Source organism: Microcaecilia unicolor, chromosome 5 (genome assembly GCF_901765095.1).
Source record: "Microcaecilia unicolor chromosome 5, aMicUni1.1, whole genome shotgun sequence".
Lineage (NCBI taxonomy): Eukaryota > Metazoa > Chordata > Amphibia > Gymnophiona > Siphonopidae > Microcaecilia > Microcaecilia unicolor.
In genome coordinates this window covers 70,281,936-70,298,519 of record NC_044035.1, presented here as the reverse complement: position 1 = coordinate 70,298,519, position 16,584 = coordinate 70,281,936, and the positions used below count along the sequence as shown (strand labels likewise).

At 43.2% G+C, this 16,584-nt stretch overlaps 1 protein-coding gene across 1 annotated transcript in view; it reads right to left on the bottom strand.

Annotated features, from left to right (window-relative positions):
* Positions 1-16,584, bottom strand: part of DPYSL4 (dihydropyrimidinase like 4) — an 81,412-nt gene that overhangs the window by 41,138 nt on the left and 23,690 nt on the right. The window contains exons 4-7 of the mRNA XM_030204803.1: positions 15,412-15,576; positions 8,542-8,603; positions 8,365-8,445; positions 743-811 (exon numbers count right to left, since the gene is read on the bottom strand). Of these exons, the coding sequence (XP_030060663.1) occupies positions 743-811; positions 8,365-8,445; positions 8,542-8,603; positions 15,412-15,576 (377 nt within the window). The remainder of the gene's footprint in view (positions 1-742; positions 812-8,364; positions 8,446-8,541; positions 8,604-15,411; positions 15,577-16,584) is intronic.

The following is a 16,584-nucleotide window of genomic DNA, read 5'->3' as shown; positions in this document are numbered from 1 at the left end:
GTGTCTTTGTAAATGAATCATTACGTTTCGTAATAAGAAATATGTTTTCTTTGAGCCTTTTCATCTATCTGCTTTTGTGACTGCCAATAGGCCAATAAGAGTTCCAGTTGAGATCTCCTTTATTGTTACATCATAAATTGCTGTTATTAAAGTAATTCAGATAGGTAATGTTGATAATGTCACTTAGGGTCCCTTTTACAGAGAGCGGTGGTAAGCCCAATGCAGGTTTACCGTTCACTCAGGACTACCGCCAGTCCAACGCAGCCACCAGCAGTAGTACTAACCCAAGAGCACGCCATTTCCAGGGGAAAAAGAAACCCCCCCGGAATGGCTTAGAACATAACATAAGAACATGAGTAGCCATACTGGGTCAGACCAATGGTCCATCTAGCTCAGTATCCTGTTTTCCAAACAGTGGCCAAACCAGGTCACAAGTATCTGGCAGAAACCCAAATCATGGCAACACTCCATACTACAAATCCCAGGGCAAGCAGTTGCTTCCCATATCTGCTTTCACGGCTGTAACCCGGCAGTAATTTTCCCAATATTGTGGATTAAAATAGACCTTGAAGTTATTTCTGTACAAGTGTTTATTTTATTGCTCATTTGATAAATTTATAAAAAGTATAATAAAAAACAGAAAATTGTTCTCACTTGAGTCTGTCAGAGAGAGTGGGATGGCATGAGGGAGGTGCAGAATTCTCTAGGTCTCCGAGCTCTGTAAAATGAAAAATTCACTTACCTCTTCTGGATGGCTGAGAACATGGCCTTCTGGTCCTGTAATTCCTAGATCCAGCAAATGCTTCTTTTCCTGAATCATTCAAAGTTGAAGAGTCAAATGAAAGACAAGGTTAACATGGCATCTCTAAACTGATCGGTCTATCTCTAGAAGTATCTTGTTTATTTTATTTACTAAACCTTGATTTTTCTGCCTTTTAGTAGTCCTCAAAACAGAGGAGTAAACAGCCTTCCAATTTTGGGGACACCTAAAAGTGGACTGGAGGGGGGGGGGCAATGCATTTCTTCTTCCCACCCCTGCATTAAAAATATTACCTGAAGCCCTGCCACTCAAAGAAATTTGCTGTCAAGCTGCTCCCCTCCTCTTCATACCGCTTCAGTATAGAGCAAGCTGATGGCATGCCTTTAGCCGCTGACACCAAGAATCCTTGCACATTCTCAGTTCTTGCACAAACTCAGCATGTGCGAGGAATCTCAGAATTGGTGGCTGAAAGTATGCCACCAGCTTGCTCCTTCCTGTAGTGGCACAAGGAGGAGGGGAGTGGCTCGGCAGCAAATGTTTTAATCTGGTGGGGCTTTGGCATCCCCGCCAGGCATTTAATTGGTGCTTCAGGTTTAGAGGGGGCCTGAGCCCAAAGTTGGAGGCCCAGGCCCCCTAGGTCCCCTGTGGCTACACCACTGCTTCAAAGTGGGTTTCAAAATTAAAAAAATAAATAAATAATAATTTAAAATACACAGACAGACAGTGCCCTTATTTTAGAAGCCAGAGTCACAATTTACATGTGTAATACATGTGTATCTCTTATACACACAAAAACCCAGATTTTAGAAAGCCAGTATTTACATGTGTATAACTAGAGACTACAAGTGGTTTGGGCATAGTTGGGGTGGGTCTTGGGTGGGACCAAAATCTGTGCATGTATTCTTTATTTCAGAAATTGATTGCGCTTATGTTTCCCGATATTTATTTTATTTATTTATTTACAACATTTACATTCCACGTGATCTAAAATTCCTGGCAAATCACAATTAATACACACACAATATATCAATGTCGAGATTTACAGCTGCTCCCTTGCACATGTGGATTTGAACCAAGCCTTTACAGGAGGGATGAATAGCATTTACCCCCTTATTATTATTGGGAAAAGAGCTAAGGTAAAAGCTTGGCTCTTCTCCCCAGGGGCATAGCCATCCCTCTAATTTTGGAGGTGCCCAGGGTTGGACTGGGGTCAACATATTGCTCCCTCCTCCTCTCTTCCTCCCCCCATGTGCCCACCCACCTGACAAACATACCATAGCTAGCGGGGATGCCGAGGTGCCAGCCAAAAAAATACAATGCTGCAGCTCACCTTGTCTTCACGTTCCATAAGGCAGAAGTCGACATGTGCCTTCACCAGCTGAAGCTGGGACTTCTCACACATGCTGAGTTTGCACAAGAACTGAGCATTCACAAGGATTCCCGGTGTCAGAAGTTGAAGGTATACACCAACTTCTGTCTTAAGGAAGCAGTGTGAGGAGGAGGGGAGCCATGGCACTGTATTTATTTGGCTAGCAGTTCTTGGCACCCCCACCAGCAAAGATAAAGGGGTGCTACAGTTCCGGAGGGGGCCTGAGCCCAAAGTGGGGGAGGGGGAAGAGCCCAGGAACTGAATACATTTTTTGATTATATGTGTGTGCCCGATGCAAAGAACTCCTAGCTTTCAGAGAACAGGTCCATTCTCTTGAGGCTAGAGTAGCAGACTTGGAGGCATGAGAAAGACATAAAGATACATAAACGAGACCTAGAGGGACATTATAGAGAAGTCCCACCTCAAGTCTGGCAGCTCCTATACTTCCTTGGAGGAGCGAGGTCTCCTAAAAGGAAAGCATCACCCTGGTGAAGTAGAAGTACTCCTGTAGCCAGGACCTGCCCACCAGAGGATGCACTATCCTCTCACACCGAGAATGTCTCCAAGAACTTTTGCCCATGCGGGAAGGGTTAGGACAGCTGTTGTAGTTGGTGATTCAATCATTAGGCTTGTAGATAGCTAGGTGGCTGGTGGATGTGAGGATTGCCTGGTCATTTGCCTGCCTGGTGTGAAGGTGGCGGACCTCATGCATCACCTAGATAGGTTCTTAGATAGTGCTGGGAAGGTGTTGGCTGTCTTGGTACATGTGGGTGCCAGTGACATAGGAAAATGTGGGAGGGAGGTTATGGAAGCCAAATTTAGGCTCTTAGGTAGAAAGCTGAAGTCCAGATCCTCCGTGGTAGCCAGGACCCAAGAGGCAGGCAGAGCTCTGAAGTCTCAATGTGTAGTTGAGATGATAGTGCAAGGATGAGGGATTTAGATTTGTTAGGAACTGGGCAAAATTCTGGGAAAGGGGGAGACTGCTCTAAATGGACGGACTCCACCTTAACTGGAATGGACCTAGGCTGATGGAACTATGTTTTAAAATGGAGATAAAGCCGCTTTTAAACTAGAATGAGAGGGAAAGCCAACAGTCGCCCAGGAGTACATGATTCAGTATGGAGTATCCTTGAAGAAACAGGACATTCAGGGAATCCCAGTAGAGAGGTTTCTACTACTACTACTACTTAACATTTCTAGAGCGCTACTAGGGTTACGCAGCGCTGTACAATTTAACAAAGAGAGACAGTCCCTGCTCAAAGAACTTACAATCTAATAGACAAGTGAACTGTCGGTCCGATAGGGGCAGTCAAATTGGGGCAGTCTGGATTCACTGAACGGTAAGGGTTAGGTGCCGAACGCAGCATTGAAGAGGTGGGCTTTAAGCAAAGACTTGAAGACGGGCAGGGAGGGGGCTTGGCGTAAGGGTTCAGGAAGGTTGTTCCAAGCATAGGGTGAGGCGAGGCAGAATGAGCGGAGCCTGGAGTTGGTGGTGGTGGAGAAGGGTACTGAGAGGAGGGATTTATCCTGTGAACGGAGGTTACGGGCGGGAACGTAAGGGGAAATGAGGGTAGAGAGGTAGTGAGGGGCAGCAGACTGAGTGCATTTGTAGGTAAGAAGGAGAAGCTTGAATTGAATGCGGTATCCGATCGGAAGCCAGTGAAGTGACCTGAGGAGAGGGGTGATATGAGTATATCGGTTCTGGCGGAATATGAGACGTGCAGCAGAGTTCTGAACAGACTGAAGGGGGGATAGATGGCTAAGTGGGAGGCCGGTGAGGAGTAAGTTGCAGTAGTCCAGGCGAGAGGTAATGAGAGCATGGACGAGAGTTCGGGTGGTGTGTTCAGAGAGGAAAGGGCGAATTTTGCTGATGTTAAAGAGGAAGAAGCGACAGGTCTTGGCTATCTGCTGGATATGCGCAGAGAAGGAGAGAGAGGAGTCAAAGATGACTCCGAGGTTGCGGGCAGATGAGACGGGGAGGATGAGGGTGTTATCAACTGAGATAGAAAGTGGAGGAAGAGGAGAAGTGGGTTTTGGTGGAAAGACGATAAGCTCGGTCTTGGACAATGATGAAAGAAAGCCAGGTGTGTTTAAGGAGAGAGCAGGGTAAAGGATACACATTATCCCCATCAACTTCTAAGCAGCTTGTAGAAGCAAGGAAAAAAAAACACAATTTGAAGTGCCTGTACATAATACTAGAAGCCTATAAAATAAGCTGGGATGGTTAGAGCATATAGCACTAAATGAGGAGGTAGATATAATAGTCAACTGAGAGACTTGGTGGAAAGAGGACAATCAATGGGACACTGTTTTAACAAGGTACAAATTGTATCACAATGATAGGATCAAATTGGAGAAGGGGGGGGGGGGGGGTTATGTTATATGTTAAAGAGGGAATTGAGTAAAGAAACATTATACATGAAATAGATAGCAATGTGGAATAATTATGGATAGAAATTCAATGTGTGGAAGGAATATTAGGGCTGTACTACCATTCGCCAGGACAGATTGGACAGACGGATCCATGGGGGGGGGGGGGGAGAGATGCAGTACCATGGGGAGGGGCAGAAAAGAGATGAGGGAGAGATGCTGGCCCAGGGGTGGGGGTACAGGAGAAAGGGGAGAGAAGAGGGAGAAGCTGGACAGGCAGGGGGAGGAACATGGACACAGGGGGAAGGATGGGGACATAGAGGGCAGATACTGAATAGGGGAGGGGAATAGGGATGAGGGACAGAGAGAAGGTGCTAGATAGGACAGCTATATATAATGATAAAAATGTAAGCTTTTTATGTTGAAGCTGGAGTTGGAGACAGTACATTTTTTACTGACTCTGAGTCCACCCAAAATTGCTTCTGACTGACTTCACAGCCCTGCTACAGAGGATGGGAATGGGGAACTAAAGAAGTAGTTGAAAGATAGGGGTAGAGGGGTAGGAGACTGGGGAAGGGAGAGACAAAAGGTAGAATGAGAGTGCTGGAGAGGGAATGAGAGGCAGATGGAAAAAGATGCAAAGAGGTGGGAAAATGTGGGATACAAATACAATAAATAAATAAAATGAAGATTAAGGACTAGAGGGTGAGAGAAAGGGAGATAAACACAGAGAAGAGAAACATGTGTTTGTAGAGGTGGGGTAACATAAAACAAAAGATCAGCGCCAGACAGATGTAGAATAGAAAAGGAAGATGGCAAGAGGAGAGAGAAGAAATGGAAAAGCTAACCTGGAAAAGATTTGAGAAGAATGACATATGGAAAGTGGAAGAGCTCAGACAAACCCAATCAGAAAAATAAAGTGCTCAGACAACAAAGGTAGAAAAGAAAAAACATTATTTTTATTTAATATGTTTAAATGACTGAGATGTGCCTGCTTTGTGAAATGTACATTTTTTTTTCTAGTTTTGTATTTTGTATTTTGCAGAGTACAGGAGAAAATACATTTCTGTTTCTCTCTTACAAGTATTGGCCTGCTTATAGGCTTCTTGGGCAGAATGGGGGGGGGGGGGGGGGATCACCATTTCAGTCTTCGTTTTTGTTTGTTTTTGTTTTTGCAGTCCCCTATTTTGTATCAGGTGAGGTCTGCCCATGTTCTGCATATGCAACTGAGGTGAAGGATTCTGCTGGCATGTAGTCTCTGTCTAGGAATGTTCCAGTTTCCCAGTAGCAGGTATATTGCTGTAGGGCCAGTGCAATATTTATTGCACTGTCTTTTCAAATGTGAGTTAGCGCTGTTATGGTGTGTTAAGTTTTCTGTATACATTTTGAGTGTCTTTGGCAGGGTTTTGTGTTATTTCATAAAGTGTCTGGCCCTATTTTAAAGCAGGCTCTGGGGCAAGGGCCCCTATCACTTACAATAAATATGCTTAATACTAGTTGTCTAAACATCTTATATAGTCATCATGTAAACAAAAGCCCATCTGCTTAAACAAAGTGTCTGGCAGTGGAAGGAGCATATGTCCTTCCTGAGGTGATGATGACAATTTGAATAATTTTGTCTGGTGAGTTGTAAGGGGAATAAAGCACTTAACACAGTCCTATCTTTAAGCGCTTCATCATAGCCAGTTAAGTGCTGAATATTGTAGTTAACCAGTTTGAAGAAACAGTGTGTTTTTAAGCCTGTAAAATGTATTGAATATTTTCCTGTCTTAAATATGTCTAAAGTGTATTTCTCTTGTTTGGCCAGCAAATGGTGCATGTTTATGCTTAAAGCTGTTACAGAGGACTGACTTTTCTTTCTTTTATTTGGCATACAGATAATAGGAAATGCCTGTAGTGATGTAATCAGTTTTTATTTGAAACTTGATTCTTCTGGGCTCTGATTGGCCTGGAGTTTGAAATTACCCAGCAGATGCTGGCTGCTGTTTTAGTTTCAGCCTGGGAAAAGGAGAGAGAGATCTTTTGCTGAAGCTCTGTGATCTCCCCAGGTACTTTCTAGTAAACAATTGTTTAGTTAGTGTTATGATTGATCCTTATTTCAGTTACCTGTTATTATTTGCTAATTGCACTATTTTGTTCCAATGTTCAATATTTGTTATGAGAATAAACATAATTGTTTGTTCGCCCTGTTTGTCTGGACTGATAAAGAATCCTGGTCATTTGTGTGTTCGGTCTGTGAGTGCTTTCTAGGAACTGTGAGGTCACTGGGAGTGTGGCTCCAGTAACCTAGAAATCACTGGAAACTCACCCAGAGGCGGTTGTGACCCAGTTGATGGGAGAAGAGTGCTAATGTAGAGCACAAGCGGCAGGTGCAGGCGAACCTGAGCTGTGCTGGGGATTGACCCTCTAAGTGGCCGGGGGGTAACCCCAGGTGGGTGGCTAGGCATTTTGTGACAACCAGCTATGTTGTATCCAGATACGTATGCCCAGATATTCAATTCCTGTGCTTGCACATGGCCTGGCATTGAATATCAGGGAATAAAGCCAGTTGAAATGCTGTAATTCAGCTCTGCAACCATTGTTGCATGAGGAAGGTTCCTATGGATACAGAATATATGCTTGCATTTAACACTGTGACAATACAGAGTCAGGGATCAGTATTTTTTGATAGTAGAGTTCCAGATGTTTGTTGACTATAACCAATGTTGCCAGGTGTTTTTTCTTTTTTTTTCTTTTCTTTTGTATTGCTTGGGAATATATAAATTTCATTCTTTGTTTCTTGGGGCAACTGTCTAGCTAGTGTTTAGTGTGAGAGGAGCTCCCCATGTTCCTTCTTGATCAGAGTTTTCAGGGGGCCCTCTCTTTTGGGTGCCATGGGGGGGGGGGGGGGAGTGCCACCTCATCTCTCACCTCACGCAGCAGATTGCATTGAGTTGTCCCTGGGGGTAAGTGTTGTCAGTGGAGGGACCAAGACGAAAAATGTTCTGCCTGGAGGGGGTAAGTGCTACCTCTGAGGGAGGAAGGCAAGAAGAAAAGTGCTGCCTGCGAAGTGGGAGGGAGGGGAGGAGGAAAAAGTGCTGTCTGTAGATGACCCCAGGAAAAAAAGTTCTGCCTATTTGAGGTGCGTTTGGGGCTGGGCTGTGTTTTTCTATCCATGATATGGGGAAGTGCTAGTAAGGAGGGAGGAAGGGAGAAAAGACTGGGATTTGGAGAAGTAGAAAAGGGGAGGGTGCTGGTGTTAGGCTTATGGAAGAGGGAGAAAGTTCATTCTCCCCTTGCTAATTTATGTGAATGTGAGAGGGGGCATAATGAAAGAAATTTCTCATGGTGCTGGCTCAATTCAGTTAAAAAGAAATCTACATTGTTGTGATATATTCATATTCAGTGTTTTAGTCTGGTATGTGAGTGTGTTTTTTTTTTTTTTTTTGAATAACCGTAATGACTGAGATGTATGTATACAAATGAAAAATATGTCAAACCCAAACTTTCCCCCCCCCCTAACAAAACAACTTCCATGCATTTGTAATATCAACCCCTTAATGTAAGACCCCCCACCCCGGGGCAGTATAAACTATTGAAGCCACTCCTCCTCCCTCCCCCCCTTTGAGTCAACAAGATGCCACAAATAACTCCCTTCCTCACTCTGAGACAGCTATTTGTTGCCATACAGATATGGGAATCCATGTCTGCATTTTAGACCTTCCGAGGACACTCCTTCTCTCTGACCTACCTATGTCCCCTACTCATGTGTAAATGCCCTTTGTTGTGAAATGCCATTTACATATATAATGCTGCTATGTACACAGAGGGATGCTCCTAAAATCAGGGCCAGTGTATTCCAACAGAATGACTACAGGCACAGTACCTCTTCAATAATATCCCCATTTTCAGCATGTACTTGGGCAATGGCTCCGAGATCACGAATAATGCAGAAGATTTCATACATCTATCAGCATAAAAAGAAGGCATGTGGTTGAAATAGATTGTCATGGATTAAATGACAGAAATGCTTATAATCAACTAGAATTCAATCATATCTTACCTCAGCATCTGTGCACTGGTATTTGTCTTTATAAGCCATGTAGACAAGAAATGAATTGACACCTTAAAGCAGAAAAAGACATCTTTTCACATCAAGCACTGCATTAATTATAGCTGTGATTGATTTTTTTTTTTATAACAAATCTTAAACAAACAACGGAAATACAAATATGATAAGTGAATTAGTTACTGTGTGCCAAGTAGAAAATATGTTCCAAAGTTGAATATCAACCTGCCTGATCTGCAACAGTGAAAAATGTAATCAAAAAAAGAAATTGAAGTACTGCTTTCAGTTTGGTATGGCAGTTTCCTCTTGTTCTTTTGGGCCTTCAGCTCAATTGGATCCAGGGCTTCGATTCTGGTACCGTGAGCTTTCATTCTCACCTATCTAGGATTTTTTCACCCACCTCAAACATACTCTGCCCAATATTTAAAACCATTTAAGCAGCGAGGAGCCATTTCTGGCCGGTTAAATGTCACTTAACTGGCTATCCGGCAAAATTCAGTGGGAGATAGCCAGCTATCTCCTGCTAAATATTGCCAGTTAGAGCTCAGGGGAAGATTTTATATATGGCACCTAAAAAATCGGCGCTGAAATCAGTACCGACTAAGCGCATTCTCTATTATTGAATATGCTTAGTTCATATTTTAGTGCCTAAATCTACGCACATCCATTTACACCAATGGAAACTTGGTGTAAATCCCTGGGCATAGATTTAGGCGCACTGGGCCATATTCTATAACTAGGCGTGTAAATTTAGGAATGCCCATGAAATTCCCATTTCCTTGCCCATAACAACACCCCTTTTTGCCTGCACTTAGGTTTGGTGCACATCATTACAGAATACGCTTACTGACTTGTGCATCTAAATTCTAAACAGTGCCAATTAGTGCACATTATTGCTTGTTTAGTGCTGTTATCAGTGCTCATTAGCTTGTTAAGCTTGTTAAGTTATGCACATTGTTATAGAATCTCGCTGATTTCAGCGCGGATCTCTAGGCACGCTATATAGAATCCAGGGGTTAGTGGATAACCGGTTATATCGCATGATATAACTGACTATCTGCTAATATTCAATGCATCACTGGCTAAGATTGGCAGCCAAATTAGACCACTGAAATAACAGGCCTATCTTTGGCTGGTTTCAACTTAACCGTCCAGCACTGAATATTGACTTGGCCGGTTAAGTTGAAACTGCCCCAAAATAAACCGGATATTCCATGTTGGTCACCACAAACTGTCTGGCATTGAATATCCAGGCTCAGTGTCGACCACAGGAGACAGCCCGGCTACCTACCACAGTCTGAATATTGGCCCCACTGAGGGCACCTTGGTTAATTGGGCATTAAGGTGCCTATTTTAAGTCTGTTTAATAAAGACACATAGAGGGGCATAATCAAATGGGGCCGGCCATCTATAAGGGTGGCCCCGTCAAGCGGCGTTCCCGACTGTATTATCGAAAAAAGATGGACGGCCATCTTTCGTTTCGATAATACGGTAAGGGACGCCCAAATCTCAACATTTGGGCCGCCCTTAGAGATCGCCGGAGTTAGAGATGGCCGCCATTGGTTTTCACCAATAATGGAAACAAATGCCAGCCATCTCAAACCCAGCCAAATTCAAGCCATTTGGTCGTTGGAGTTGCCAGCATTTGTAGTGCACTGGTTCCCCTCACATGCCAGGACACCAACCAGGCACCCTAGGGGGCACTGCAGTGGACTTCAGAAATTGATCCCAAGTGCATAGCTCCCTTACCTTCGGTGCTGAGCCCTCCAAAACCCACTACCCACAATTGTACAACACTACCATAGCCCTTAAAGGGTAATAGGGGGCATCTACATGTGGGTACAGTAGGGTTTGGGTGGGTTTTGGAGGGCTCCCATTTACCACCACAAGTGTAACAGGTAGGGGGAGGATGGACCTGAGTCCGCCTGCCTGAAGTGCACTGCACCCACTAAAAACTGCTCCAGGGACCTGCATACTGCTGTCATGGAGCTGGGTATGATATCTGAGGCTGGCAAAAATGTTTATTAAATTTTTTTTAGGGGGGGTGGGAGGGGGTTGGTGACCACTGGGGGAGTAAAGGGAGGTGATCCCCGATTCCCTCCAGTGGTCATCTGGTCAGTTCAGGCACCTTTTCGAGGCTTGATTGTGAACAAAAAGGGACCAAGTAAAGTCGGCCAAATGCTCATCAGGGCCGGCCTTTTTTCCATTATCGGCCGAAAATGGACCACAAAACAAAATGTCCAAATCAGAAAACCTTGTTCAAAACAGTATTTTTTGGGAAAAAAAAGATAGACCTTTTTGTTTTTTGAAAATGACCTTCTTTCCTATTCAGATTTTGGACATTTTTTGCAAAACGTCCAAAGTCAGGCTTAGATGTCATATCGAAAATGCCCCTCTATGTTACACCTGCTCAAGAGCAGGCAAAAATGTCCATGTGTGGTGTATGCAGTTATGTGTATAATCAGTATATTTTATAGTCAACACACATGAAAGGTAATTCCACACTCTTGCACCTTAAGTTAGTTACTGATAGTCCACGTATTCTATAGAAAAGCATTGGCAGGTACTTGTGCATTCTATAAACAGTGCACCTAAATCACTTAGCATTCAACCGTAAGGGAGGGGAGACATATATGTAGGTGTAGCATGGCATGTCATGGTTCTGTCATCAAGCAACAATGCAACACACAGAATACTATCAAATGTGCATGTTGCATGATGCACTTATGCCATTGATCTGTTATAAATAGGCATGCCTAACTTTTACCACACCAATGTGGCTTTGCACTAATATTCTATAAGAGCTTATCCATGCCCTTAACCTGTCATTGTGCTCCTCACTGTAGCGCCTACATATTGGCACCAATTTAATTAATTGCCACCATAGTTCACAACTACACTTGTACTCCTGCAACTTCCTACAGTAAACGTTCATGTCAATTTTATAAAAGCCATTTTACTTCTGTATATTGCCACACACACATAAAATAACTTTATAAAATTACCCCAATTAGGCTGGTCATTGCAGTAACAGTCCTTGTGCTGGGAGTTAGGAATCCTACCACTACTATTGATCATTTCTATTGTGCTACTAGATGTATGCAGTGCCGTACACATTACGTGCAGGTACTTTCTCTGTCCCTAGAGGGCTCACAATTTAAGTTTTTTGTACCTGGGGCAATGCAGGGTTAAGTAGTTTGCCCAAGGTAACAAGGAGCTCAAATCCAGATCCTCTAGGGTAGCATTTTTTGAAATGTTACCCGTTCCACGTGCAGGGCCCAAGAGACAGGCATAGCTCCGGAGTCTCAATGCGTGGATGAGACGATGGTGCAGGGGGGAGGGTTTTAGATTTGTTAGGAACTGGGCAACATTCTGGGGAAGGGGGAGCCTATTTCGAAAGGATGGGCTCCACCTTAACCAGGGTGGGACCAGGCTGCTGGCATCAGCATTTAAAAAGGAGATAGAGCAGCTTTTAAAGTAGAAACGGTGGGAAGGTTGGCAGTTGCTCAAAAGCGCATGGTTCAGGATAAGGTATCTTTCAAAGATATCAGCAAAACAGGGAAGATAGGGTATCCTGATAGTGAGGTTGCAAAAGAGACCGTAGTAGATCAGGTGTCCTTAAATAAAAATAAAAATCAGACAAAAGATTGCAAATTAATACTGTCAAGTACTAAGTATCATGTAAAAAGGAACAACAAACATAGTTTGAAATGTCTATATGCAAATGCCAGGAGCCTAAGAAACAAGATGCGAGAGTTAGAATATATTGCACTAAATGATAAATTAGATATAATAGGCATCTCTGAGACTTAGTGGAAGGAGGATAACCAATGGGACACTGTCATACCGGGGTACAAATTATATCATAGTGATATGGTGGATCGAATTGGTGGCGGGGTAGCATTGTATATTAACGAGAGCCTTGAATCAAATAGATTGAAAATTCTGCAGGAAACAAAACACTTCTTGGAATCACTGTGGATTGAAATTCCATGTGTAAAGGGGAAAAGGATAGTGATAGGAGTGTACTACCGTCCGACTGGCCAGGATGAACAGACGGATGCAGAAATGTTAAAGGAAATTAGGGACGCAAACAAACTGGGTAACATGATAATAATGGGTGATTTCAATTACCCCTATATTGCCTGGGTAAATGTAACATCGGGGCACGCTAGGGAGGTAAACTTCCTTGATGAAATCAAGGACAGCTTTATGGAGCAGCTGGTACAGGAGCCGACGAGAGAAGGAAAAATTCTAGACCTAGTCCTTAGTGGAGGGCATGATCTGGTGCGGGAAGTAATGGTGCTGGGGCCGCTTGATAACAGTGATCATATTATGACCAGATTTGATATTAGCTTTGAAGTACACATAGGAAATCAAATATGTTAGCATTTAACTTTAAAAAAGGAGACTATGATAAACTGAGAAGAACAGTGAAAAAATAACTGCGAGGGTCAAAAATTTACATCAGGCATGGATGCTGTTCAAAAACACCATCCTGGAAGCCCAGGCCAAATATATTTTGCGTATTAAAAAAGGAGGACAGAAGACCAAACGAGAGACGGCATGGTTAAAAAGTGAGGTGAAGGAAGCTATTAGAACTAAAAGAAAATCCTTCAGAAAATGGAAGAAGGAACAGATTGAAAATAATAAAAAATGGCATAAGGAATGTCAAGTCAAATACAAAGCGCTGATAAGGAAGGCTAAGAGGAACTTCGAAAAAAAAGATTGCGTTGGAGGCAAAAATACATAGTAAATTTTTTTTTAGGTATATTAAAAGCAAGAAGCCGGCAAAAAAATCGGTTGGACCGCTAGATGACTGATGAGTAAAAGGGGCAATCAGGGAAGACAAAGCCGTAGCGGAGAGATTAAATGAATTCTTTGCTTCAGTCTTCACCGAGGAAGATTTGGGTGGGATACCGGTGCCGGAAACAGTATTCGAAGCTGACGAGTCGGACAAACTTAATGAATTCTCTGTAAACCTGTAGGATGTAATGAGGCAGTTCTACAAACTGAAGAGTAGCAAATCTCCTGGATCGGATAGTATTCATCCCAGAGTACTGATAGAACTGAAAAATGAGCTTGCGGCGCTATTGTTAGTAATATGTAATTTATCCTTAAAATCGAGCGTTGTACCGGAAGATTGGAGGGTGGCCAATGTAACGCCGATTTTTTTAAAAAGGTTCCAGAGGAGATCCGGGAAATTATAGACCGGTGAGTCTGACGTCAGTGCCAGGCAAAATGGTAGAGACTATTATTAAAGAACAAAATTACAGAGCATATTCAAAAGCATGGATTAATGAGACAAAATCAACATGGATTTAATGAAGGGAAATCTTGCCTCACCAATCTACTACATTTCTTTGAAGGGGTGAACAAACATGTGGAGAAAGGGGAGCCGGTTGATATTGTGTATTTGGATTTTCAGAAGGCGTTTGACAAAGTACCTCATGAAAGACTCCAGAGGAAATTGGAGAGTCATGGGATAGGAGGTAGTGTTCTGTTGTGGATTAAAAACTGGTTAAAAGATAGAAAACAGAGAGTAGGGTTAAATGGTCAGTATTCTCAATGGAGAAAGGTAGTTAGTGGGGTTCCCCAGGGGTCTGAGCTGGGACCACTGCTTTTTAACATATTTATAAATGACCTAGAGATGGGAGTAACTAGTGAAGTAATTAAATTTGCTGATGACACAAAGTTATTCAAAGTCGTTAAATCGCGGGAGGATTGTGAAAAATTACAAGAGGACCTTACGAGACTGGGAGACTGGGCGTCTAAATGGCAGATGACGTTTAATGTGAGCAAGTGTAAAGTAATGCATGTGGGAAAGAGGAACCCGAATTATTGCTACGTCATACAAGGTTCCTCGTTAGGAGTCACGGACCAAGAAAGGATCTAGGTGTCGTCGTTGATGATATGTTGAAACCTTCTGCACAGTGTGCTGCTGTGGCTAAGAAAGCAAATAGAATATTAGGTATTATTAGGAAAGGAATGGAAAACAAAAATGAGGATGTTATAATGCCTTTGTATTGCTCCATGCGACCACACCTCGAACATTGTGATCAATTCTGGTTGCCGCATCTCAAAAAAGATATAGTGGAATTAGAAAAGGTGCAGAGAAGGGCGACGAAAATGAAAATGATAATGATAAAGGGGATGGAATGACTTCACTATGAGGAAAGGCTAAAGTGGCTAGGGCTCTTCAGCTTGGAGAAAAGGCAGCTGAGGGGAGATATGATAGAGGTCTATAAAATAATGAGTGGAGTTGAATGGGTAGATGTGAAGCATCTGTTTACGCTTTCCAAAAATACTAGGACTAGGAGGCATGCAGCTACAATGTAGTAAATTTAAAATGAATCTGAGAAAATTTTTCTTCACTCAACGTGTAATTAAGCTCTGGAATTTGTTGCCAGAGAATGTGGTAAAGGCGGTTAGCGTAGCGGAGTTTAAAAAAGGTTTGGACGCTTTCCTAAAGGAAAAGTCCATTGACCATTATTAAATGGACCTGGGGAAAATCCACTATTTCTGGGATAAGAAGTATAAAATGTTTTGTTCTTTTTTGGTATCTTGCCAGGTATTTGTGACCTGGATTGGCCACTGTTGGAAACAGGATGCTAAGCTTGATGGACCATTGGTCTTTCCAAGAATGGCAATACTTATGTACACCAGGTTTTAAATAGCATAAATGGTCAAGCCTAAATTTTAGTCAGGCACTATGCATATTTTATAAATCATGCCTAACTTTAGATGAGGTTTATAGAATAGCAGTAAGAACATTTTTATGACAATTGTTTAGGTGCCATTTATAGAATTTGGTCCTTAATAGTTAATTATACGCTAGATGCAAAGCACTTTTGTCAATCCTACCTTTGTCTTTTACTAAGGCTTCTAGCTCCTCTTTTAAGCTTTCGTGCCAGTACGTGATATCAACATGCAGCGAATAATCACAGCAGACTTTACTATCAGCCCATCCCCTCCATTGATCATATGCAGCAACCAGATTCATTCCAGGTTCCGGGACTACGTGGTCAACTGAAAAAAATAACAAGTATTTGAAATGATCATTAGCTTTTTTGGATTTTCCTGAGTCTTCAGCATGGCACAGCTTAGTGCTATCATACTTCAGAATTTATACCTTTTTATTATTGGGCCAATTTTCAGTCAGCGGTGGTCAGCATATTTTGAAATGCTGACCTTGGCCGGCTAAATTAGCTGTGGATATTCAGTGCTGGGTCATATGCAGGTGCTGGCCAATATTCAGACGGGGTCCACATAATACAGTTATGTGAGCCCCAGATGAAAATTGGCCAGACCCGTGAAACCGAACAAATGAGAAGCCCTCCAATCCCCCCTCCTTCAGCCCTGATCCCCCTTTCTTCTAGTTCCAATCCCTTCTCCGCCTTCCCCCGACCATGAGACTCCAAGCTCTCCTCCCCCTCACCTGACCCTGAAACCCCCCCCCCCCCCCACTACCACCTCACAACATGCAGGATAGGCCACCCAGGTCTACCTGCAATCCCTGGTGACCCAGTGTGACTGGTGGAGGCAGGAGCGAAGCTCATTTGCACTTACCCCTGGTAGATGCCTGTCCAAAATGCAAAAGATTGTGGCAGTCATTTTGCACAGGTGGCCACTAGGGTCAGGAGTGATTGGGCTTCAATTCTGTTTCCACTATGCCTGTGGAACCAGCAGGGATTGCAGGTATGCCTGGGAGTTCTAACATGCATGTTGGGGATGGGGGTGGAGGTCTTGCATGGCCAGGGGAGAAGGATCAGGACTGGAGGGAGTGGAGATTGTAGGGCCTCTGCTCTTTTTTTATGTGGGTGCCTGCTAATATTCAGCTAGTACCCATATAGATATGTGACTGAATTTAAGATAGCTTTTGAGCTGTCCTAAATTTGTCTGCTTAGCTATGCAGGTGCCAACATTAAATATTGCCTGCACCTGCATAGCTACTAGCTCCTGCCCAACACCCCCGAGCTGCCTTTTTTTTAAAATGGCCAATCAGAGCCAATAGTCAGTGGTACTGTTAAGTTAAGT